Raw genomic sequence first — 27,204 nt, forward strand, 5'->3', positions numbered from 1 at the left:
GTCGCGCATGGAGTGATGTTCGTTCAGTAATGCTAGAAATTGACGTCCTGGACTGCCGATGGAAGAGTCAGATTTCGCGGCATAAATACGCACGCAAGACATATGACTGTCGCTAAGCGCAGTAAATTGTAAACTACGATCGTTCACGAAAGCATCGAAAAAAATTATCAAGGCGGTAGTAAGAAAGTGCTACACAGGGAAATATGGGAATAAAAAACTGTATTTGATTTATTTCGAGTCGCAGTAACTTCATGAAATATTTTCATTTTAGAAACGGAAGTGGCAATGCGGTTGAGTAATTCTGTCTCCATGAATGGGAGTGAAGTTAGTTGAAATATTTCCGCCGGCTGCGCTGGTCGCCTCTTTTATTAACTGAACTTAGTATGTAAGCACTGAGAGGAAAATAAAGCCATAAGTAACAGAAAGCGAGTGCTATCGCGCAATTTTTACCATGATTCGAGAGAAAACGATGCGTTCTGTCTTCATTTACTGTCACTTAAAATGATTAGGATAGTTCGTTGCCTTTTTCTTATTTACTGTTAGGTATGCTCTCATATGGAACAAAATGGCCCTAGCTAATGGTTAACGTGAAAATTACAGGATAGTAAAGGTGTAAAAGAAAAGAATAGGCGTGAAACATTTATCACTGAAAATGTCATTCCATGTTTGTTATCGCGGCTGCATTAATGGTCTCTAGTTGTCTCGGTACGAAATGCGGAGGTAGTTAGGCCGTCTCGGGGGTGTCTCGTTGCTATGATATATAGAGGTTTTGCGATATAAAGAGGTTCACTATAGAGAGGTTTGCCTATAAATTTACATGTAAATCTGATGGGACCAGAGGGTTGGTACGATGTATTGAGGTTTACGATGTAAAGAGGTTCACTACATAGAGGTTTTACTGCAATCGAATCTGGATCTGAAGTATCTAGTGAAGGGCATTATCCACAGATATATGAGGATCCGAGGTATCCAGTCCGACCATCCCTACCTATCATCCATCAAGAATGGCAATTTTTCCAATGGGCAGAGTTTATTTAAGTTATATGAACTCTAGTATTCAAAAAGTAATTAGTCAGGGGAAAAAGGCTGGTTGGGTGGGAGTAGCACATGAATGGAAACACCTTCTCCATTCCTCTCCACCTCATCTGGGCTGTCTCATTCTTCTCTCAGGGTGGATATCTTGGAATACATGTTCTCATTGCTGTTCCTGCAACACAAGGATGTCAACGAAGAGAACACATCAGACAGTGGTGGTGAAGACAGTGATGTACTGTTGGAGGAGGGAACTCTGAAAGACTCATCACAGCAGCCAAGCAATATGTCCATCAACAAGGTTGTGGATTCCCCTTCTATGCCCAAGCTGCAACCAAAGACCAAGGTATTGTCTTTTTAAACTATTATATTTTACCTACAATCACTTACCAACATAAAAGCTAGGGATAGGTTGGTTCGGTTCTTCAGTTTAAAATGCTTTTAAAAATTTTTTTTAATTGAAAATACATGTCCTAAATATCCTATCAGCAATCTTCAGTTTTGTTGCATATCATACTTGTACTCAAATCAAGTTATCAATATTAATTAGTTTTATTCTGTAAATTAAAAAAAATACTTAATAAATATCTTGGATACTCTATTTAGATAAGCATGAAATGGTTGGCGTTAAAACATTATGTGTTTATGTTATGTTATGTTATGTATTTATTTATGCATAGTTCTTTTATTAACTACTGCCAACCAAGCTAGATTTGTGTGTGGAAAAAGTTTTGCGTCAAGTCTAGTAGTCATGTTTTGACTCAACTTTCTAGACCATCTTGTTTCCTTAATAGTAACTTTTCAATAGTCAGTTCTTAATGGCAGCAAAACTGGGAAAGTGAAACTTTTTCAGAATTTGCATCATAAAATATCTATTGTTGAATGGTTTTACTTAGATGGAATTCTAGTTTTAAAATGTATACTTACATTTTATTGAGATACATTGACATTTTTTTATATTTTTGTTATTGTTACTTACTTCACATGTCCCTTAAGAAGAAAAAGAGCCCGGATAATCCATAAAGTGAATAGTTGGGAGTCAGATAATTAAGAGCTTGCTCGTCTTTATTTTCTCATCAGAAGGTATCCCCGTCGACCCCTTCTCCTCCCCTCCTGGAGGTCCAAGTTCCACAGTTGAGGAGGGTGTCACAGCAACGCAGCCACAAGGGGAAGGAGAGCGTTTGCAGTGAGGCATCAGCATCTTCGTATCTCATGCCAGGACTTTACATTTGTGGTCCAAGAGTGGTTCGGGACCTGCTGCAGTGCCTTAAGGACTGTTTGGTCGATGCAAGCGTGGCGCTGTTTGGTCTTCTAGCCAGTGTTGACACGGGTGCAGACGATGGAGGGAGGGGCAAGGGAGGTCCAACGTCCACATCCCCCACTGAATCTGTGGCTGCAACACATGAGGCCCTGCAAAAGAGATTGGCCAGGTGCGTTTCCCTCTAAACCTCATACTTGTTTGTGTGTCAGAGCAGAAGCATGTCTTTTCCTTCGATGTTTGCTCTTCTTTTATTAATATAATCAAGATCAACTGGGTATACTCTTGACGAAATAAGATCTTACAAAATAGTCATGTGAAATGATTCTGTTACGATTGCTAATTATAAAAGTTAAATTTCTGATAAAATCTGAAGTATATAGAACCAGCTTTGTCTATCCAAGGATATTAAATAAACATAGAGCTTTCTTAAAAATTCAACTGATAGCTTTTGATTAGAGATGGGTCGAATAGCAGATTTCTCGAATTCGAATATCGAATTCGAATATTAAATCATTGCTCGAATATTCAAATACCTCGAATTTCGAATACCTCGAATACTAAATGATGAATGCTGGAATGTTTGACTCGGTTGCCTAAGCAGCAGGCAACACAAGATTTTGGGGAGTAATTTTGATTTCCTTTAAATGATTCGAACAGGAATTTAGCTGATTAATGAATATTTTAATTTTATGGAAACAATTGGGCATATAATTAATTCAACTAACATCGCTTTACCCCAGGCATTTTGCAAAATACAAGCTCTTTTCCACCGGATTTTCTTCGATTATTTTCAGTCCATCTTTGGGAGTTCTCACGAGATAAGAAGATGAATTGGAATTGCTATCAGGGAGAAACCAAATATTCTGAGAAAATATCCCTTTGTCTGGGACTGTAACAATAAAGATTTATAGCACCACTCATTAATTGTAACTTGATATATGCTTTCGGAAAAAAATACTGCATCAACTTCCGAGAAGCTCTGCTGCTCATATCGAGTTTCGCCAGAATGCTAAGTCTCCGTCGTATTTTGACATTTATTTCTTTGCGTAAAATGCTTAAATAAACTCAGAAATGCGTCGTGTTTGGTCTTATTCTTTTTGAAATTACGCGCACATTACTAATATTTCAATTCAATAAAGGTGTAACATCAATTGACGAAAGTTATTCTTAGACACCTTTTGTGCTAATAGATGACTCATGCAGCAGTTGACCTCCACAGAAATGGGGAACTTCGAAGCTGGTAGGAAAAAAAAGGTCAGTGGGGGAGAAAAGGGAGGGCCGGAAACACGTTTCTATTGTTCTCGTGTAACTTGGTATTTTTTCGAAGCTAAGGTCTTCGTAATATGATCCCTGCGCGAGCTGTGACCTTTTTTTTATTTCGAAGAAGAGGAAAGCCTCAGAGGGGGGGGCTAGTGCTGAATGGAGAGGGATACCGGATCTTGGGAAATGCGCTAATGTAAGTATCCCACGGTACTCGCACAGCAGTTGACCTCCAGAAATGGGGAACTTCGAGCAGGTAGCCAGAAAAAGGTCAGTGGGTGAGAAAAGGGGGGAGGGCGTGAAACACGTTTTTATTGTTCTCGTAACTCTATATTTTTTTCGAAGCAGTGGTCTTCGTAATGCGATCCCTGCGCGAGCTGGGACCTTTTGTTTGATTTCGGAGAAGAGGATAGCGTCAGAGTGGGTGAGGCGAATGCTGAATGGAGGGGGATAGCGGATCGTGGGAAATGCCCTAAGGTTGCTATCCCACGGAACTGAGGTTCTCCTGGTGGAGGGAATCAATGGTTTTCGGATTTTTTCACCCGACCATTTTTGGTTCTCCTCGTCGAACTCTTTTCACCGCTAAAATCCACGAATTTGATGTAATTCGTCAACTTGCGTAAAACGGCGCTGCGAGCACTAAATGACTACAGTTCTCTACATTTTTTTCCGAGTCAACTACCAACGACGTGCGTGCGACAGTGTATGACGCAAAATTCAAAGTATTCGAGGTATTCGAGGCGGTACTTTTCGCATAACTATTCGAAACCTCGAATATCGAATACTTTCTAATATTCGAGGTATTCGAGTATTCGCGGATACTATTCGCACATCTCTACTTTTGATATCCATTTGAATCCATGAATCCTTTGAATCTTGGAAAAGATTCAAGATTTGAAAACTTAAATCTTTTGTGTATAGTTCATGATTCAAATCCTTGGAACATGCATTAATATAATAGCCTATAAATGCGGCTCAAACAGTGAGAATATGAAACCCCAAGGAGAATTACCGTGAATTTTTTATCTATTTGCCATGTAATATAATAATTCTATAAGTATGTATATGTTGTCATTGGATTGTGGTTTTGTTACTTGTCATTAAGTAACCGTAGTAGAATATTTAAAAAATTAATTGTAAGGCATTTATGTATTATTATTTTAAATTAGATGATGAGTTGAGTCATTGTGGCAGAACCTTCTCCAAACATAGTAGCTTCATCTAGTGCATAGGTTTAGGTATATAAATGCAGTTTAGGAACTACTCTCCTAGTCTGATCGTACGTATAGGGCAAGCTATGTAAAACAACCCCCAATTTGCCAAACCTCTTTGTTGTTGTTTTACTTAGTGCCTTCCCAGTCCGTGGGGTGATATCATTACCGTTTTATGGAGTGTAGTTGTTCATCAATTGTCCATGGCAATGGAGGGTGATGCCCCTTCAGATGATAGAGAATTGTGCGGCAACATTTTCAACCGGAGTGATGAGAACCACTTTTGAACAAGCTGTAGTAGTCACAGGGTTTAAATGTCCTGTGTATTGTGGTGACAAGATGATTTGTGGATTTCGGTGGAATTTATCCCCCCTTCTATTTCAGGTTGTCGCACAGTGTGGGGGAGGCAGCTTGTCGCTTGGAGATAGTGACTTCATCGGAGGGGTTGAGAGGGCGAGGTTCAAGGCAGGGCATGTGGCCCACGCGCCCCTCGGCAGTTGGTGCTGCGCCAATGCGGGTGTGCCATTTGTGGAGTGAGGACGACAGCGAGGATGAGTGGGGGGGCAAGCAGGCAGGCCGGTCCTCGAGTGTGGGCCCACGCCTTGGTGCAGGATCCGGTGAAGTGCGGAGCAAGAAGTTCCACTCAGAGAATGATAAGTCCAGTGAGTCTGGATCAAATGCTGCAGGTAAGAGACATCATATATACAGTAGACTCTCGTTAATACGAACAACGTTATTACGAAGTTCTCGTTATTACGAAGCAAATCGTTGGTCGACGAAAAGGCTTATTCAATCTACAGTAAAAATAAATGTTACGAAATATTCATTAGTACGAAATTACGAACCTCAGTCCCGGTCCTAGTGGTTACAAAATGAACTTAATTACGAAGTTCCGCAAAAAAGCAACAGCATTTAGGTGTATGTGCACTCGCTACATTATCATCATTGATCTACGTTTAAGTTTTCTTCTTGTGCTGTGTCCGAGAGTGTCAATGCTGGTTCTTTCTTCTGTAGGAGATACTTCATTATACACGCAACATCATATAATAAGCTTCATTCCTGTGGAATTATGGTGATCCACTCATTAATGCTCTTAAATTGGACGTACAGCCAGTCCTCTTCCTATGTTCATTGGATTTATGAACTTACAGAGATACGAGCATTTGAAAAATTCAACCGTGCCAGAAATTACAAATTTTGCGCCTTCATAGTTTGCCGATGTGACATGAAGTGGCGTAGAGAAACTCGCACTTTGGGCGTAATCTGAACAAAGTATCATTTACTCCGGTGTGAAGTCAGGAACTGTTCAGCGATTTGCCCATTCTTTCTTCACGCGGACAGCGATTTTTTTTCGACTCTGGCTATGTTGCAAGCTAGATCAGATCGTCACAATCATGAGTTAACTCAATATGGTGATGAAGTGTTGCATTCTGCAGGATAACCACTCTCCTCGATGCCTGGTATAGGTTTATCAACTTAAAAGCAAGGTCTCGGAATGGATCTTCTTCGTATATCGAGGACTTTCACATAATGTAATCGCGTATTTTATACAATCACTCTGAAGATTATAAGTGCGGGAGATTGAAGAGAAAAGAAATTTTGACAAAGTATGTTTTTTTTCTGTCAATGATTCCTGAAAGAAACGTTCATACAAACTTCGTTATTACGAATTTCCGGTTTTTCCTTCCCATAAACGTCGTAATAGCGAGTGTGTACTGTATCCTCTTCTGCTTTTGATAACCTTCCATTGCTGGAAAATTGAATTATTGGCTTTAAGATAGTGAATCAAACTATTATGACCTCAGTGGTGGCAGGATAGAGTCCTCTCCTGCCAAACTGAAGGTCGAAGGTTTGAGTCCTGCCTGGGTAAGTTACACATCCAGGGTATGGGCGTTTGTGATCATCCTTCTTTGTTGATTTTTGTTGATTCCCCGATGTAAAGGCCTTAGATGAGCTGTTTACGGGGAGATGAAAATAAATAATCAAAATAAAAAAATTAATGAATTATTTGTATTAAAAAATTTGGAGATTTGCTGTTTCTCATAACCATTTACATACATATTTTCTATTTCCTACTACTTCTACTGCACTCTTGTTGTTCAAAGACTCGGTGATTGATTTTTTTGCCAGTTAATTAAATTTCAAGCCCTGAAGAAAGTTATTATTTAATCGAACCGTTAGCCAGGAATTAAATGCAGTGAAATGTCTCTTTTACACTTTATATGGGAATGATAGAAAAAAGTGTAAATCGTAGGTAAGTGTAAATTTAGAGAAATCTTAATTTTCAGGAAATAAGAGACCAAATTTAAGCCACTTTATTGACTTTAAATGTCGTTGTTTTTATAAGTAACGAGTCATCTCACGTCAATCAACTGTGGTTAAGCTATGAGGATAGGAACATAGGATGTAAGAACAGGTTTGGGATGAAGAAAACTACCGTATATCTCCGAATATAGTCCCCCCTTTTTTTCCAAAAATGGCCGCGGAAAAGTAAGGGGGGGGGGACTATAATCGAGTGTAATCCAATTTAGCATACTAAAGGTGACCATAGAGTAATAAATAACGGCATAATGGCTAATGTTCTCGTAGTCTCTCTATTTGAGTATATTTATGAGGATTATAATCGGAGATATTAGTAAATACTGCCACGTTTTACCGGAAATTAAGACAATTTTTACCACAAATGTTGTACAGATACGATTATTCCGATTCAAATAGCATATCGAATATGCGTTTTCACGGAATCCATCGGGTAGCCGCTAATTTTTCTTGGAAAAGTATTGTTAGAATAATTCAATCGACACTGATCACTTAATGACGCAAAACAGTAAATAATTAAAATGAAAACTAAACACACACTATCATTACATTAATCGAACACTAGAATTGAATCAATAGTATATGTACCCGTCGCTCATTTAATAACTACACGATTTAAATAATTGCGAAAAATAAACAGATAAAGTGAACCTTTCGTGACGATTTAGCATTTCATTGCGTCCGTAGCTATGTACCCGTGCGGTTCGTGTTTACAACCACTGCCTTTACCGCATTCACAGAACAAGAATGCGCAATAGGTGATGCATTTGTTTCTGAAAAGGCGCAATAATCGACTACTTTAAACCAGAAGCGCCGGCATTACTGCATTTGATCGAAATACAGCGACTCAGCATCGAAAGTGTAATCAATTTATTGAGGAATATCTTCAATTCGTCAGGGTAAATAGGATCGATAAATTACGTCGCATAACGTTTCGCAATTATTTCCGCGATATTTTCTTTATTAAAAATAATTTTACGTTCAACAGTGAGGTGATGGATCAAGTAGAAAGATGAGGATCAATCCTGCCGCAGATTAGAGGCCTTCAAAGACGGAGTTTCGATGCCAATTTAAAAATAGCCGTTGCAGAATACGCCGTAAATCATAGTATTTACAGCGCTAGCAAAGCGCTAATACATCGCGGAAGTCATTTCGGGGGTCTCGATGCGGCAGATTCAAAGAATTAGAGGAAAATATCGTCGAATTTGTGCGCAAATGCAGAGCAGAAGCTCTTTGTGTAACTTATGCAATGATTCGCGACGAGGCATTGAAAATTGATATAATTTTTTTTCAGTTTTAATGTTTGTTGGAAAAAGTTTATTTCTTAATTTTATTACTTTGATATTTGTAAGTCCTGTAGTTTAATTGTTTTGCTTAGCAGGCATTTAATAGCAATATTTTTATAATATTTATAATTTATTCAACACAATTTTATTTAGATTTCCTAAATTCTTCAGGTCACTTGGATTTGTGACGACTTGATGGGTGTGTTACACTGGATCTAAGGAAGTTTCAGGGCCAAATGCAATACTGTTTATGGGCTTTAAGTTAAAGCTTATATATTGACATTGTCTGTAGTCATTTGGAAATCAAAAATATTAATAATTTGTGAAGGTTTAAAAAATACAATAGCCTTGGATACTTAAAAAAATTTCTCATTTCTTCATTACATCTGGTTAAGGAACTATAAATTACTGATACATTCAATGGATCACAACATGTTTTAGGTATAGTTATTTTGTTGTGATGGAAAATATGTGAACAGATTTGTTCTTAATCTTCACAGAAAATAATAGTTTTTATCGAATCTAGAATCTTAACTTGCTAACCACAGAAAAACTGCCTTCCTTTACATTTTAAAATTTTTCCCAAAACTGAGGTCTCAAAATTGGGGGGGGGGGACTATATTCGGGGGGGGACTATATTCGGAGATATACGGTATATGTATTGTTTTAGGAGATTGGAACGCTGTCGTCGGCAAAGGCGAGGCTGGAAGAATAACTGGAAAATATGGATTAGAAAATCGAAATGGAAGAGGAGAATAGCTCCTGGAATTCTTCATAGAGCACAAATTAATGGTTGTAAACTGTCAGAGTGAAGGGTGGTCGTTCAATAGGGGTATTAAATTCTATGAACCAATAGGCACTAAAATACAGGGTGTCCCATTTATCTTGACCACCCGAAATAACTTTTTGTCCATATGCAAATTCAAAAATGTGTCAAGCAAATGTTCAGTAGCCATCAGGGGGACATTAATCAGCATGATTGCCTTCCTTGTAACTTTGTTATTTATAAAGATATGGACAGGAGGAGTTATAGGAGAGGAAATGAATTGCCGAATAAAAAATATAGGATGCCATTTAAAAAAGACAAACTGCTGTTCATATCTTTGTAAATAACAAAGCTACAAGGAAGGCAATCATGCTGATTAATGTCCCCCTGACGGCTTATGAACATTTGCTTGACACATTTTTGAATTTGCATCTGGACAAAAAGTTATTTCGGGTGGTCAAGATAAATGGAACACCCTGTATGTTCCCATTAGTTAATAGAGGTGGTTGACCAACATTAAAGAAAAATTTAAAAATGTATGTAATATCCCTTGTGTCACTCTTGTTTGAGCACATGTACTGTTCATTTTGATTGCAGGAGGAACATTTTCTGAGGGTGGTCGCAGGAGGAGGAGGGTTGGGTGGAGGAAGAGATCATCGTCTTCCAGTGGTAATGGGGCCATGGGACAGACGTCAAGGCCTTCATCAAGGTCCATCCACCAGGGCAAGACTCTTGGCATCATCGAACGCATGCTCGCATCCCCAAGGAGCCTGGTGGTGCAGTGCCTTGCGCAGGGAGAAATAGTTAAAGCACAGAAGGTCATCAAGGTGAGCACATATCTGTCTGTGACTGCATCAACATGGGTTCATACAATAGGGTGGTTTCCTATTATTTTTTTATTGCCTGAATCGAAAGACTATTACTCCTGGAGTATGTATTTCACGCTCTTAGATTTTCGAATGACGATATCTATTTTTCCAGATTAAACGAAAAGTGAAAAATTTCAAGCGTGCGAAAACGCGATGGCTAAGTAGGAATGATGGGAAAAGTCCATGTGACGTATTTCTGGTTCCAGCTGTCGCCCTGTGAAGTGACCTTGGGCGAGGCTTAAGCACTGATACGACGCAGGCAGCTAGCTGAGTACCCTGCTAGCAGGTAGCGCATGGCTTAAATAAGGATTATTATCCCCTATCAAACGAAGGAAACTTTCCGAACTTAAGTATTTTTAATGTGTGATTATTAAGAGATGTTTCCCTGAGCTCTGTGCCTCATGTATGCATTAGTAATCTCGGACGATGTAAAACTCCCATCTACTCGTATAGAAACAGGTCCCTGTGACATCACATGGAGTGGAATCGCATGGGCGCCAATCTGGCCTTTTTCAAGTGCGGTTAAAATATATCATTGCTATTCATCTAAACTGGGATTTCTGGGATTATTATGAATACAGTAATGGTGGGTAAGGAATCGCAATCAATGCATTTCGTTTTCTTTGATGAAGGAAACTACCCTATTATCTTTTCAGTAATTACCTAAAGACCTCGATAGTGACCACCCCTGTGACCTTACAAGGGTCTTAATGAAATATTTTTTTGATAATTAAGCTAGTTTCACTGTTTATCCCTAGCCCATAAACTTAATAAATGATATTTTTACCTAGAAGTTCAGACTTTTTTATCTTGAAATTTTTAACATCGAAACTCCACAAGGCAAAATCAAATTTTACATTTAGAGCCGGGTCAATCCATTTGAAGTGATCCAAGGTAGGTTGCTTGACCATTTTTAATAATCTTAATTTTTTTATATGTTTTTCCTACACAAACGGGAAGTTCAAAACCGATTTAAAAAAAAAATTATTTTACACCGTTTACATGTGGTGGCCATTTTTGTTTTGAATCACGGAGCGTTTTTTCCCTTTGAAGACGTTTGCGTTAAATTGATTATCTCTGGACTGCATCGTGCTACAAGATTGAAACTGGCATCATTTTTTTCAGTCCTTTCTTCCAAACAATACTGCTTCATAGCCATAATTCCCCATGCAAATCTTACCTGTCTAAATGGTCTCCAAAGTAGGGGGTCGAAAATTGAAGAATTCCACTTTTTAGACATTAAAAAAACCATGAAGGAGAAATTTATCAGAGTTAAATTTTTTTTTATAGTAAGATGTCATTGGTTACACACATTTTATAGAGTATCAGCATTGACAACTCACTCCTTAATTGTTTATGAATTTTTAAAATTTGGATTTTTTAAATTTTTGTAAAGTTTGAGGCTGCATATCTCAGATGGGACTGAATAAAAATCCACAATTTTTACACATTATGTAGTCCTTTATGATAGCAAAGTGGAGTAAAAATTTCAACATTGATATTTGACTCTGAACCAAGTTATGAATTTTTGAAAATGCGGGAAATCATCATTTTTGCAAATAATGCATGAGTTTAGGTAAGATTGAGTAGGATCCAGGAGTAGGTGCATCCATTTGTTTTGTATTTCAAAATGAAGAAGATAAAGTTTGTAGTCGATCAATTGGCGTACTAAGTGACTACTTGGAGCACAGAACTTCGGTCGTCCATGCTTTCCAAAAGCAAGTAACGCAATATATATTGGAAACACTTCCTAACATTAAGAAGTTCATATATTTCTCAGATGGAAGTGGGAGTCAGTATAAAAACAGAAATTTTTTTTCCAACATTTATAACCACAATGCAGACTTTAAATTAGAAGCAGAGTGACATTTTTTTGCCTCTTGTCATGGTAAAAATTCGTGTGACGGAGTTGGCAGTACAACGAAGCGAGAAGTTAGTACAGCTAGCCTGCAAAGAACCATTTCAGGTCAAATTCTCACCGTAGAGAATATGTATACCTTTTGCAAAGATAATATAAAAGACATTACTTTCTTTTTCATCAAGAAAAAAGAAATAAAATCTCACATTGAAACACTTCAATCCAGATTTTAAAACTCTTTGCCAATAAAAGGGACACGACAATGTCATTGATTTCATGGTGTTGCAGAAAATGTAATCAGGTGCTACGTTGCATCAGAAAGCAAAATTTATGAAGATCATTGTGTTAGTAAAATCTCAACATTGACATTAAAAGTAAGTGGCATTGTGGCGTGTGGGTACGATACCCAATGGTGGCTCGCTCAAGTTGAAGAAACAAGTCTAGAAAATAAAGATGTACTTGTACACTTCTATCATGCTGCCGCACCAAGGACATCATTTAAAAAGTCTAATAATGATCATGTTTGGATTAAAATAGAAAACATCTTAATAAAAATAATCAGTTCTTGAACTTACAACAGTAACAGGAAGATCCTACTCAATCTTATCTAAACTCTGTGAAGATATAAGTGTAATGCTTAACAATCACTTGGATTAAGCAGTAAATAATATGTAAGTACAGCACTAATAATTGTAGTTAGGTACAGTAAATTTCTAAAATAATGCATGGTAATTTTGCTCATTTTGTATGTTTTTCAACTCAATAAGTTACCTATTTCAACACTTTATATGGTAACTTTTCAAATTAAGACAGTTTAACATATAGTTTATACTATAATAGCTGATATGCATAATTTGCAAAAATGATGATTTCCCGCATTTTCAAAAATTCATAACTTGGTTCAGAGTCAAATATCAATGTTGAAATTTTTACTCCACTTTGCTATCATAAAGGACTACATAATGTGTAAAAATCGTGGATTTTTATCCAGTCCCATCTGAGATATGCAGCCTCAAACTTTACAAAAATTTAAAAAATCCAAATTTTAAAAATTCATAAACAATTAAGGAGTGAGTTGTCAATGCTGATACTCTATAAAATGTGTGTAACCAATGACATCTTACTATAAAAAAAAATTTAACTCTGATAAATTTCTCCTTCATGGTTTTTTTAATGTCTAAAAAGTGGAATTCTTCAATTTTCGACCCCCTACTTTGGAGACCATTTAGACAGGTAAGATTTGCATGGGGAATTATGGCTATGAAGCAGTATTGTTTGGAAGAAAGGACTGAAAAAAATGATGCCAGTTTCAATCTTGTAGCACGATGCAGTCCAGAGATAATCAATTTAACGCAAACGTCTTCAAAGGGAAAAAACGCTCCGTGATTCAAAACAAAAATGGCCACCACATGTAAACGGTGTAAAATAAATTTTTTTTAAAATCGGTTTTGAACTTCCCGTTTGTGTAGGAAAAACATATAAAAAAATTAAAATTATTAAAAATGGTCAAGCAACCAACTTATTTATCTTTGGATCACTTCATATGGATTGACCCAGCCTCATTACAGGGTCAAACAGTCAAAATTGTAAAATTTGGTTTGTATTCAACAAGACATGCAACATTTTCTGATGTATGTGCCAAATTTAATCAAAATCATACACTTTTAAGTGCCTAAAATTATAGATAAAAAATAAAGAATGATTGAATGGGATAGTTTGTATGCCATGGGGCTAGGGTCTCCCTGAAAAGAGGAAAAGGTTTAGAAGTTGAGCTATCTATCTAGTTGTAATGTAACACACAAATATAAATAGTGATAAGGAGAAAGTCGAGGCTGTGCTTTTTACTTAGAAACCTGTTGCATTATATATGTCAGTCCAAAATGGTTGTAAGGTTCCTTATAAATATGCAATTTTTACTTGTGAAACTTTTACGTAGTAACTTTTCTCAGTTAGCATTAGGGAATCTACATGGTCATATTACTTGGTATCCTCACCTGTAACCAAGGTGAGGTGGATTATATGTGTTCACTTCCAGAAAGTGATGCTGAAAACCACTCCCTGTTCTCATTCTTATGACACAGCTATCTTAGTAATAAATTAGGTGGTGGGCTACTTCATTACTCTCCTGATGATTAAGTCTAAAAAGTTTTTACTGGAAAATCCTTCACCCTCTAGAAATAATTGTTCCCGCAGATCTTCCCAGAAAATTTAGAGATTTATCCTGGTTTAAATCACTTTGGGAGGAAGAGAGAGTTGAATGTAAGAAATTTGTGCCGAATTTTTGATTATTACAATGTTTTAATTTATTTTATTGTAGTTACTATTGGTGACATTGTACAGGTAAATCATTTCTCTAATCAAAGACTTGGCTTTTAATGGAACAATGGCCAAAATTAATTAATGGACATGTATACTTGGGAAATCATTTTTTCAATTTTATGTATTCAACTGTTAACAGGTAGCCATGACTTTTTTTTCCCTGGATGAATTATACATTTCAGTTATAGGCTTTCTTATCGATGGTTTCTCAAAAGAGTTCATTTAACAGTGGTCAGAAGTTCTTGATCGAGCGTTGCAACCTTCGATAAGCTTCTCTCTCGTATTTAGTTGGTTCATAATATTCTGTTTCCCCATCAGCCAGAGTAATTTCACCGGGTCTGTTCTTGTACATATACTTCTTGGCATTCAGCACCACTCGGCGAGGATAACATAGCTTACAGCGACAGCAGCAACAGCACCAACCTGTTTGACAATCAGAATCGGTCAAGGCTATTGCCAGAATAATGAATGGATTGACTCAAATCGCTAATTCCTGGATTCTTCAATTCTAAGTCCAGAATTTTTATTCAATTTAAAAAAATATAGGTACCAATTGCAATTTCCATCTTACTCTCCCACTCAGTGATTCAATCTAAAGGTTGGTTTGAATAGGTGTTGGTAGAGCTTGCCCTAGACTAAGTCTCAGCATGGGAATTAGATAAAAATCAGGGTATGTGTACCAGTTCCTTTCCTTTGGCGTCCTTGGTCTTTGAGAATTTTTTCCTTGGTGGTTTTTAACCCTTTATGGTCAACAATTTTTTTACCCAAGGAAAAATTTTTTTCCTTCCAAATCTTAATCAAGGGAGACCATAGGAAGCACACCTACCCATTTTTTAAACTTTTTTGTCAAAATTGATAAAAATTGAGGTATGTGCCAAATTCGGTACATTGGGCATTCCCGTAACAGTTAGGCTTCAACAGTAAGTAGGCAACCCGTCATACATTTTTAGATTAAAAAGACATAATTCCTCATTAACTGCCTCTTTACAACAATTAGTCTTACTAACAAAACATGGGAATATCCTTGGTCAAATTTTACCTATAATTCATTTCAATGCACAATGTGTAAATCATCAATAACATTATTACAGTCAAATATCAGCCGGCAGCATAATAAGTAATATGTGAGGAGGAAAACGGATATTTTTTCAAAAAGTAAACAACAATGTATCCATAATAATATGCCTGATGGCATTTGATTACTTAGTGAAATAAATTTGGAGAGAGTTACACATCATAATCAAACACTTATTCTAAAATGGATGCACTAATTTCTGTTGTCATTTCAGCAAAATATAAAAATCAATGGGGAAGTATTTGAAGAACTGCAGTAGATGGTTGGTAAAAATAACAATGAACCAAGTTATTTTTCATGAAATTTAATAAAACAATTTGAATTCTTGTTCAAGCACAAGTGTACATCGCATTTAGTACAAAGAAACACAGTTTTCCCTGAACAACCAGGGTTTTTGCACCTCTGCCTGACATCTTTTACCTGTGGCCAATGGCCAACACCATCACCTCGGCAAGTTGTTTCTGGTATTGGATTGGCTGGTCCTCTCTTTCTCTTTGCTTCAAATTTTGCATCCACGCTGTCATGTGATTTCCTGCCCCTCTTTTTCAAAAGAATGTCTTTTCCTCGTTTTGTTAGAGCCTCTGCTATTCTCATCTTGAATTCCAGCAAATCATTTTGCTTTTTCTTGGAAATGCCCAAAGAGTCACAGTCTCTCCGGTAAAGAGACCAACTATTCACCACTGCCAAGTCAACAAAATGAAAAAATAGTCTATGGTAATATTTCCTCGACTTGAGAAATATTCTGTATCTTGACAGATTTGCATCGCATAAATCTACGCCACCCATACAATCATTATACATTTTTACCATTCTGGGACACTGAACTTCAACTTTTCCCTTGCCCTTCTTGTCCCATCGTTGTACAGTTCCCATCGGATGAGCACCACCAAATGTACCCATCAATGTAACTGGTCGGTTATCAAACCACTTCACGACCCTGACACTTACTCCATCCACAGTGGCTTCCTTTTCATCGATTGAGCCCCTGCCTCTTTTCTTCAGTTCCTTGTCAAGCAAAAGATTACACCCTGGAATTCTATTGCATCTAACTGTCCCCAGAGAATATACTCCTTTTTTGTGTAATTCTGTCAGAAGCGCCAACGAGGTGAACCAATTTTCAAAATATAATAGTACTTACACGACTGAGGATAGGGCACAGCCCCCTGACCCATGCGTATCTCTTTACTGAAGAGAAGGAACCTCCCCAATGTGGGGATTGTAAATGTCCATTAAGTATTAGACACATCATGCTAGATTGTGTTAAGTACCGCGAAGCGCGAAGGCGAAATAATCTAGGGGGAGACCTAAAAACCCTTTTAGGAGACCACCCTACCAACTTAATCTGTACATTTCGGTTTCTCAGAGAAATAAACATTTTTAATAAAGTCTAATTATGTACACTTTCAACGAAGACATCAGATGCATTAGATTACTTTATACATAACAATTGTAATTAAATAGCACAGTAGTGGTGCAAAATGACCTTGCCGTCGACGCACCCTAAATCCAAACACTACTACTACTACTACAAAATATAATGTAAAGTTTTTGTTGCTTTCTAAAATTGAAACTAAATTCAGGACAACATTACCACTTGCTCCTATGTCCGTGACACCAGGCAAAGGAGTGATTTTACCTGTGTATAGTTCAAAATTGTGAACTAAACCCTTAGTATCACAGAGCACAAAAATTTTATATCCCCATTTGTATGGTTTTTTTTGGGTTGTACTGCTTCAATGTAGACTTCCCCTTGAAGGGTACAATTTGCTCATCTACACACAACACTCCACTTTGGGGAATTGCTTGAAACTTTTTCACCACATGGTCATATATAGGTCTAATTTTAAACAATTTATCATGCAATGGATTGTCCTTTCCAACCATATTTGTGTTGTCATTGAAATGAAGCTTGCTCTTGATATCCTCAAACCTATTTCGTGAAATAACTGATGATACTTCATTAAGTTTTGTGTGTACTCCCCAGTACATTCGAGACCGTGGAAAATTAAAAATTGACATATACATAACACAACCAAGGAATTGCTCAATTTCTTCTGGTGAAACATTTAGAGGTTTATTCACATTGACCTGTAATGCATAGAGGTTGCTCTGTTCCACAATGTGGGTAATAATTTCTCTATCAAATATCTCTAAAAAATAATCAACTGGGGGCTTAACTGATTCTGCAGGATCTATTTGTCCAAGCCATAGGGGACACGTTTTTGGACTGTCAGCACCACAAGTGGCCTTCCAGACTGGCAACCTTTTTATTCCCTTTCTGCCCACAGACTCGACAGGGTGAAGTTCTGGCGTTGTTTCATCTTCAGAAAAACTATCTGAAGCACTTTCGGAGTCATCAGGTGACTCTGATTCCACATCTTCATCGCTTGAGCTTTCACCAGCATGAGGATCATCACTATCCTCCGGTGGTACAATGACATTTTGCACGACTTTCCTCCTCTTTTTCCCATAAAAAAATCAGGATTCATTATCTGAAATAGGGTACAAATACTATATCTAAAAATGCCAAGAATAAATGTTATAACTAGCCATTTGACTACTCTTTACACTCAATTATATATAAATACGACAATATCACGAAGTATATTTATAAAATATTTTATATCAGGTTTCAGAGGCGATTTATTGACTTACATTGCTGTATTGCCGTAACAGCCCAGAGGGACGAATTCGTCACACACTTATTCTTCCTTCAATTTCCAAAAATCTGAAACATTAACATGTCACGATTACATATTACAATAATTAAAACCATAAAGAATGCAAAATAAATTTTATAAACACATAAACTTACCTATGAAAGCCAAAAACTAAAAAAAAAACACAGCAAGTGAACTTTTTTCCATGTGCTTTGCTTCGACTTATTCCGATCGTCGTCGGAGTTCTACCTTTCCCCGCTTGGTAGCGACACTTACTGCAGCCGGCAGATACGAATGTGCCGAAAACGTCTCAATGGGCTTTTGTGGAATAACTCACTTAGCTACTGATACAAAATGATTCTGGAGGTATGTGCCGAATTCGGCACACCTGACGTTAAAGGGTTAAAAACTTCGACTGGGATTTGACCGTGGCACATGCCAGTCAGGAACCATGTCCTTCACCCACTAGGCTATCACTTTCCCTATAATTCCTGAAATACGTGAAACTATGAATCCTAGCTGTCAACTGTATTTTTGGTCTCATGCCTTTAAGAAATTTAAAACTTTTGAATCGGCACAATTTAAGGTACATAGTGCACTTTCTAGCAGTAACCGTATTTTTGTATCATGAATGTTATTTTTTTATCTTAAAACACTCCCTTAAGGATTGCATATTCTCAGTGCAAGCATTTATTTTTTTTATTTGTCTAAGATTCATTAATCAAGCTTGTGAAATGGTGTGACTCATTATTCATTGCTGAACGGGGGTATAAGAATTAATTTATTTGTATAGTATGATCATTATTTTTTGTATATATTAGGTTATTAAAATTTCAGTCAATTTCTGAAGATGTTGGATGATAGTGTATGAAATGGAGTGAGGTTGCTGAGTAATCCACTTCTAAAAATGTGGTGGTTTCTGTTTCAATCGGGTGGTAATGTGGATATTGTTAACTTTTTATTGTTTTATTTAGAGTACAGCTCTCTTGGCCAATACATTGAGGTACATCTAGGGGGAATTGGTTGCATTAACCTGTCACCAAAAACAATGGTAATTAAAGTAATGTGCTAAATAAATCACTAAGTACAGTGTGTCCTCGTTTAACGTCGTCCCGTTTAACGTTGTTTCACGATAACGTTGTCCAAAAATTGAAACCCTTGATCATTTAACGTCGTTATTGCTTCGCGATAACGTTGTTCAAATTATGCGCGGCGAAAAAAAAATGAATGGCGAATAGGACGCAAGCGCATCTGATGTATAGTAAATATTACTATATTAATGCGATTGGTAATTTTCGCTCGACAGAAAAGGTTGGTGTGGGTAGCGTATGTTAAATATGCGTCTGAGCGAATAATTATCGCCTCATTTACCCATTATCCGTTTATTTTTCTGATGCCAACCGAAAAAAATGTCCATGAAGAAGAGTGGCTATACTGGCGGTTCTTCAGACGTGAAGAAAAAACGGCGATATTAGAACAAAAACTTGGTATTATTAAAAGAATTGAAGAAGGTGCAACTGCTGGAGAGATCGGTCGAGTTTTAGGTTTGCAGGTCGAGTTTTACAATTAAAATTTCTTCTGTTACTGAAAATATCGATGTTTCGCCATTAAAATACTTTCTTTTTAGTTTTTACATTTCATTTAATAATGCCTTCTTCCCAACCTTTTCGTTATGAAAATTCGTTTCGTTTCGAATGAATCGTTATCATGCTGAAGTGAATAATCGGTAATGAATGTTTCTCGCGATTTCCGCCGGGTTAAAGAATTCATATCATCACGAAAATTGACTCGCCCTTCATCCTCGTGCTTCCGAGTGTCAGATTCAGATTTTTTTTCGTTTTGGCCTGATTCAGGTGTCTCCCGATCTGCTTAAAGTTACGGCTCTGATAATTGGCCTCCTTGGATTCTCGCCCGGGAAATTCTGGATTCTTCACGAAGAAATGGATTGTTAGGAACATGGCTAGGAACCAATTTAAATTTTTTACATTGTTTCTTATGGGAAACACTGCATCGTTCAACGTTGTTTCGCTTAACGTCGACTTTTTCAGGAACGAATCAACAACGTTAAACGAGGACTCACTGTAATGTTCCAAAAAATTTTTTATTGTTCTGATCCAGGGTTTTGACTAGTTTATAGTCATTATCAAGGTATGTATATACTTGTCAAAACCCTGAGTCGTATTAATAAATGTTTTTGTGGAAAATTACTTAGAGATCTATTTAGCACATTAGATATGTGGTTCAACCAAGTTAAGCCTAAGCACGTGATATATATTACAAAAGAGTCTCGTTATTACGAAGTTCACGGCACCGGAAAACCAGAGGTTTGTAATAATGGAGCTCATATGAAGGTTTTTTTCAGGAATCATCGAAAGAAAAAAAACGTACTCTGTCAAAATTTGTTTTCTCTCCAATCTCCTGCACTTATAACCTTCAAAGTCAAGTCATTACGTACACGATTAAATTATGTGCAAGTCCTTGATGTACGAAGAAGATGCTAAATAAATCGTTGCTAAATAATTCGATGCGTTAACTCACGATTGTGACAAACGCAATGTAGCCGGAGCAAAAAAAAAAAAAAAGCCATCCACGGGAAGAAAGAATTGTCGAAGTTCTGAACAGTTCCTGACTTCACACCGGATTAAATGATACTTTATTCAGATTCTAAAGTGCAAGTTCCTTCCTCTACGCCACATCGTGTCGCATTGGCAAACTCTTAAGGCATGAAATTTGAAATTTTGGGCGTGCTTGAATTTCTCGAATGCTCGTAATCTCTGAAAGTTTGTAAATCCAATGTGCGTAGGGAGAGGATATACTAATTGTAAATCATGAGTGTTAATGGGTGGGTCACGATAATTAAACAGGAATGAAGCTTATTTTATGATAATGCATTCATATTGAAGTATCTCCCACTGAAAAAAGAACCATAATTGACGCTCTTGGGCACAGTACAAGAAGAGAACTTAAACGTAGATCAATGGTTGTAACGTAGCGTAGAGTATATCGACCTAAATGCCATTGCTTTTTCATGGAACTTTGTAATAAAGTTCATTTTGTAACCGCCGGGACCGCGGCTGAGGTTCGTAATTTTGTAATAACATTTCTTTTACTATAGATTGGATAGGCCTTTTCGTCAGGACCAACGACTTGCTTTGTAATAACGAGAACTTCGTATTTACATTGTTCATATTAACGAGAGTCTACTGTAGTAATTAAAGTAATTTCAGAGGCTCTGTGATCTGAACATCTACCTGGAAAGCAGAAGGTCCATAGTTCAATTCCCAGTCGTGGTGAAATGTCATCGTGTTTGTTTTCCCATCTCTTTGTTCCATCTGCTACAGTAGACTCTTGCTAATATGAACAACCTTATTACAAATTTCTCGTTTTTATGAATCAAATAGTTGGTCCTAACGAAAGGTTAATTCCAATCTATGGCAAAAGAAACGTTATTACGAAATTTTCGTTATTACAGTCCCGGTCCCAGTGGGTTCCAAAGGAACTTTATTACACAGTTCCACAGATAAACAACGGCATTTTGGTGGATATACAATATGCTACATCATGCTTATTGCACTGCGTTTTTTGCCACTCAACTAAAATGTAGCACAGCTTAACTTTCAGAGATACAAACATTTGAAAAATTCAAGCGTGCCCGAAATTTCAACTCCCACATAGGGCACGGTCTTAATGAAGTATCAATTAATTCATTGTGAATTCAGGAACTGTTCAGTGTTTAGCCCATTTTTCTTTCCTGTGGACAGCAAATTCTTACGGCTCCAGCCACATTGCATGCACAGCTGTATCAGTTCATCACAATCGCGAGTTAATGTGAAATTGTAATGCAATGTTGTATTCTGCAGGATAGCCACACTTTTTGATACTGACTAATGTGCTTGTTTTTCTTTATATTTGTGCGTAATTCAATTGCGTATATCATACACATGGCTCTAAAGCTATTCTGCTGCACGACTTTTAATACGGATATTGAAGAGACAAGAAATTGTGGCTAGGTATGTTTCTGTCCCGTGAACTTCGTAATAACAAGAGTCTACTGTATTTTCATTTATCTTTGTGTATTTGCATGTGGCAACCTGTGTGATTGTGCATTTGATATGTATACATTTGGGAGCGTAGTAGCTTAGCAGATACAGTACTTGGCTGCTGATAAAGGTGTCTCGGGTTCAAATCCTAGACGAAACCTTCAAAGAAACACCTCAAATCATAATATTCTAAGTGCAAGATGGTCCAGGGAAAGGAACTGGCCCAATACCTCGAATTTGTAAAGTTCACACACCTATGGCCTAGTCTAGGGTGAGCTCTACCATCACCTAACCAAACCACCTTTTGGGTTGAATCACTTAGTTATATGTTACAAAAATATGTAAAAAATGTAAACATCCTGATTAGAATTTGTATGCAAAATTTGCTTTGGGGAAGTGGCTATCTCACCTTTGGTGCACCAAAGTGGAATAACAATCAGCAAGTAGATGGCTATCCATATTCCAATCACTACCATGGCTCTCTTGAGCAACTTGCTTTTTACTCCAGGTGTATCGGCATGCCATAAATCGTGCCAAAGGCAGTGAAGTGCTTGAAAGCCAATGTTTCTTTGTTCTTCAACAGTGCAGTTTACTGGACTTTTGAAATCAGTTATGGTGTGAAGAGAGTCAGCCACTGTCTCTTCTGTTTTATTGTTTTCGGTATAGTTGTAAGTTGCCCCATCTTTCTCTATCTCGTACACTTCTCCGTAATATTCGTTCATCAGCTCATCATAGTTGTACTCATCAGCTTCACTGGAGTTAACAGATTTTTTTGCTCGACCTTGCTCACGCTTTCTTTTGAATGTTAATTTGTTGAATTTGCTCCAAGTCCTCGATCGGTCTTCCCTGGGCTTAGGACCAAACATCACTGTTTCTTCATCAACGCCATCTCCTGGCCCTAAATCTAAGTTGACTTCAAATTCTTCTTCAACATTCTTATCTGGTGGTGAATTATTTGACAGTCCTATAAAATGATAAGTCAGCAACCCAATTATCAGTGTTTCCTGAGTGACACCCATTTCCAACTTTGGTATTCAAGAAAGTAAGAAATGTGCATGAAAAATAAATCAGCTCAGCTTCAGCAGAATTGTGTGCTAACTTTGGGAGTTCATTTTATTTTTCAAATATTGGCAACCATGGAAACTTCATTGTTTATAATAGTTATTCCTTTCTTCATAGTTATCATGTTTGCAACCATTATATTTTACTCATCTACCCTTAAATTACATCAGCTTGGCTCCTCTTTGCATGATATGCATGAGAAAATAGTATTGCGTTTCATATGAAGTGAATTCATGTCAGAGGAATTTTATCCATTTGTATCCAAAATTGAGGTTGGGTTGGTACATGTAGTGATTGAATTGAGACGTGACAGTAATAAGGTGTTATGGAATGTAGGGTTTAATTCTTTCTCAACTTATGGGGAAAGCTCCAAGCTCATGGGGTAAATTCATCATGGGTTTTCCACCAGATCAGGTTTTCTACTGCATTCTTAGAGACAACAGAATCTAAACTCAGCTTCAATGCCCTGAGGACAATGATGAAGTTAGCCATCAAAATGGCTTCCAGTATTTCCTAGCTGTAATGGGATTATGTATTTACTGTGGCCAAAAATTGTAGATCATGTAAGAATTCGTTACATGGAAGGGAAAGATAAGTAATGACTAAAAAAAATCTCAATATTCAGCAATTTGCTCTTAAGTGTAAAGTAGGAAAACGCAAAATTTGCAGCCCTCTCTTCATGAGTTAGTCACTTAATTTGAGAATTGGCTCATTTACTCATTAATAGAGAACCTATCATTGCACGCATAGCCCATGCAAATGGCGTAGGAGCAACATAGAAGCGGTATCACACTAGCCATGAGATCTTGATGTCATCAACATATCTGAGAAAGGGTGAAGGCCTTCGATTTTTTGTTGCGAATAGCTCTAGGTGTAGAGAAGCGGTTCCCAAAGTGGGGGTCGCGACCCCCAAGGGGGTCGTAGGCCGTTCGGAAAGGGGTCGCGAGATACTAATAATATGGTGAACAACGTACTTAAACTTGGACGACCATTTTTAGGGGGTCGCGGCTAAAAAGAATGAGCTAAAATGGGTCGCGGAAAGAAAAAGTTTGGGAACCGCTGGTGTAGAGAATGGATCAAAAAATGTCCGTATATATTTCAAACTCCATCATAATCAAATATAAAATATCATTGGTAAACAAGCCTATTGCTTTGGTTACTCACTTGCTGTATCCCTTATTGCATGTCCATATGTTGACTGATTTTCTTTTCCAGCTGTTCAAACTGGAAGAGAGTGGATTGGCATTGGAAGCAAGGTTCTTGGAGGAGTATGATTCCCTGTTGCACAAGTTGGAAAAGAAAACCAAGGAAGGCAAACTCAATATGGATTCGTCTTCACCCACAAAATGGAAATCACCTCTCCAGGTTAGAAAATACTGTAATGCTTTTTACTTTGATTGTTGATTTATGTTTTATATTTTAACTGATTTCCACGTCTTTCTCTCTACAGTAGGGATTTTGCATTACTGTAGAGCATTGTGTATCTGTTGAGTGTTGTTTGATAACTAATTCAATACTTCCACTGCACAAATGCTCAAAAATCGCTGATCGAATCAAATGTGCTCATTTAAGGGCTCATACGAGGGCTACCAGATGAGCGGATTTGATTTGGTGGGCAATTGTTGAGCATTTGTGCAGTGGAGGTATCGAATTGTTGGAGACAACATGGCATTGAAAAGTTAAATATGATTTTGGACCAATATTTTCAATGAAATTGAAGTAATTTAATTTAAAAAATTAGCCTTGAACTCTATGACTTTTTTATGTATATTATGTTCCCAGTCAACACAGCAATTTTGGCCAAAATGTGGCCGAATTGTGGTTTACCTGTGGCAACTATGGCTATGGCTAGCCACAGCTTGCCGTATTTTACAAGTGGTGCAAATTGAACGTAGGGACTGTAGGTGCCATCTTGCAAGCCGTAGTTTGGCTTGCCAAACTCTTGCGCAACTGTGGCCACAGTTTGGATCGTCTCAGGAAGGCCACAGATTGGCAAACCAAACATTTGTAAACATAAGTGTATTACGGTTGTTGCTGATACAGGTTAGTTGGTGAGTTATTAAAATGGAAGTTGGTTGATTGTATTGATATAAAGAAAGAGTACTATCCATACTTATGGCACATTTTGGCAGGCCACACTTTGGTCACAATATGGCCGGGGGTCAAAACCAATGTGAGGCCATAATGGCAACCCACTATGGCCACATTGTGGCCACAATTGTTGTGTTGACTGGGTTGTAAATGTGCTTTGGCGGTACCGAGCAGTGGAGGTAGAGTATTGATAATTGAAAATGAAAAACTTTGTGTATGTCCACAGTATTTATAGTTTTACTACGCATTTCAGCGAATCACCTTCACCATCATCAGGTACAAATGCAGGTTTCAGTCAAGAAGTCTTATACAAATTTATATATATACATGCGGAAAGGAGGAGTATGGTTATGAGTTGGTGGAAGTGGGAGAGGGGCTGGGGGCGTAAAGGATGGGGGAAGGGAGTGGGGAGGCTGTTGGGATAAGTAAGGAATTGGAGTTTGGTTGAAGATTTTAGGGGGGGAGGGCTAACAGCGGGGAATGACTGAGGAACTGGGTGTCGTTGATAAGTTTTCCTTTGTGTTTTCTCCTCCTGGTGATCTCCCACTGCTCAAGTGCATTGAGCCGACATCCTTTTTCTTCGAAGGCCAATATTTTTGGGGTGAAATTGCATGAATGGCCCTCATTGATGAGATGAGTGGCTAACCGGGACTTAATTAGCCACTCATCTTAGTTAGCCACTTTGAAAAGAATGACTATTGTCATTCTTTTCAAAACACCCTTTATGATCCGCTGCCTGTACCTTGAAGTTCTGCCCTGTTTGACCTACATAGGTTGAGTCACATGAGTCACAGCTGATTTCATAAAGGCTGGATCTTTGAAGAGGGTCCAATTTGTCTGACGATTTGTCAAATAACATACACTATACTTACTTAGCTTTAAATTTTTGGATTGATTATACTAGCCACATGGTTGCGTACGCTATGAAGGGTATACGGGGCTCTTATAATGCGTTAGCTCATAGGATACACAGTTATAGTGAAGTGGAAATTAAAAAATACAGTAATATAGATTGCAAAAGATCTTTCTTTAACGGTGATAAAAATGTCTTTTCCAATTTTTTTTAGTGCGACTTTTAATCTTGAGCCATAATTTTGTTGACATGCCGTTCGAAAGTTTTACTATTTAATGCAACATTATGTTTTCAACAATTTCATTTTCTTCATTTAATCACTGGTATCAATGTTACAATTTAATAATCTTATCCACGTCCTATCACTCATCAGCTGTATGTTCATTTCCTTGAGTTTCTCTAAAATATGAGTCTCTTACATACATAAATGAGGACATACACAAAGTTATTCATTTTCAATTATCATCATAAAATGTTCCACAACATCTTGCCGAACATCGTTGAATACAAGGTAGAGTATATCTCATTCATGACTCATATCCCCTTCCTTGATTTTTTTCTGCAGTCAGTGAAGTATGCTGCATCAGTAGGAATGCACTCCACATCTTTCTCAAGCCTTGTTGAAGCATTCTTGACAACTGTGAAACCTCCAGTTGTGGAAGGCTTGGAAGCAATTGCCTTTGGTATGTTTATAGATTATAATGCCGTGACTGCTAACAAAATCATATCTACTACATCTTTGCTGGATCAGTCTCACATTTACCTTAAACTAGATGTGCATATGAGTGAGATGAATAATTTCTAGGGAGTTGGACTTGTATAAATTATTACTCTTCAGTAATTGTTGGTCAAATGCTCCTTGAATGTGCATGAATTATCCCAATGTTGTATATCCTTGTGCCCCATTAAATACATTCTAATTCATAAAAAGATTTCGTTTTTTACCTGAGTGACCAGGCTGTGCTTGTGATAATGTCTAAAGCTAATGCATAATAAATAAATATGTACATGTTGTTGTATATATTGTTATTGTCTAAGAATCTTTACCTGCAAAAACTACATAGCTTGACAGTATTTACTCTGCCAAGGTTGGTCTTGAATTTTAATTTGAAAATAAGCAAATATTATGGAAAAGTCATCTTTAGTTTTAAATTAAGAGTCCCTTCTTAGATTGTACAGACTTCAGAACTTTTTACCCCCACAAATTATGTGCTTTGATTCTTATGAATGTTGTGTTTTGTT

General features: G+C 37.3%; 2 protein-coding genes across 3 annotated transcripts in view; one reads left to right on the forward strand and one right to left on the reverse strand.

The window, feature by feature from the left end:
* Positions 1–27,204, forward strand: part of LOC124167693 — a 97,147-nt gene that overhangs the window by 18,702 nt on the left and 51,241 nt on the right. For both annotated transcript variants that reach the window (XM_046545681.1, XM_046545682.1), the window contains exons 8-13: positions 1,171–1,378; positions 2,113–2,462; positions 5,149–5,450; positions 9,733–9,962; positions 24,234–24,383; positions 26,528–26,645. In XM_046545681.1, coding sequence (XP_046401637.1) covers positions 1,171–1,378; positions 2,113–2,462; positions 5,149–5,450; positions 9,733–9,962; positions 24,234–24,383; positions 26,528–26,645 — 1,358 coding nt within the window. The remainder of the gene's footprint in view (positions 1–1,170; positions 1,379–2,112; positions 2,463–5,148; positions 5,451–9,732; positions 9,963–24,233; positions 24,384–26,527; positions 26,646–27,204) is intronic.
* Positions 14,349–23,061, reverse strand: LOC124167694. The gene is made up of 2 exons (XM_046545683.1): positions 22,366–23,061; positions 14,349–14,604 (listed from the first exon to the last, which is right to left on the reverse strand). Exons 1-2 carry the CDS (start codon positions 22,973–22,975, stop codon positions 14,414–14,416), a joined length of 801 nt encoding a protein of 266 aa, XP_046401639.1. The 5' UTR covers positions 22,976–23,061; the 3' UTR covers positions 14,349–14,413.

Source organism: Ischnura elegans, chromosome 11, assembly GCF_921293095.1.
Source record: "Ischnura elegans chromosome 11, ioIscEleg1.1, whole genome shotgun sequence".
NCBI lineage: Eukaryota > Metazoa > Arthropoda > Insecta > Odonata > Coenagrionidae > Ischnura > Ischnura elegans.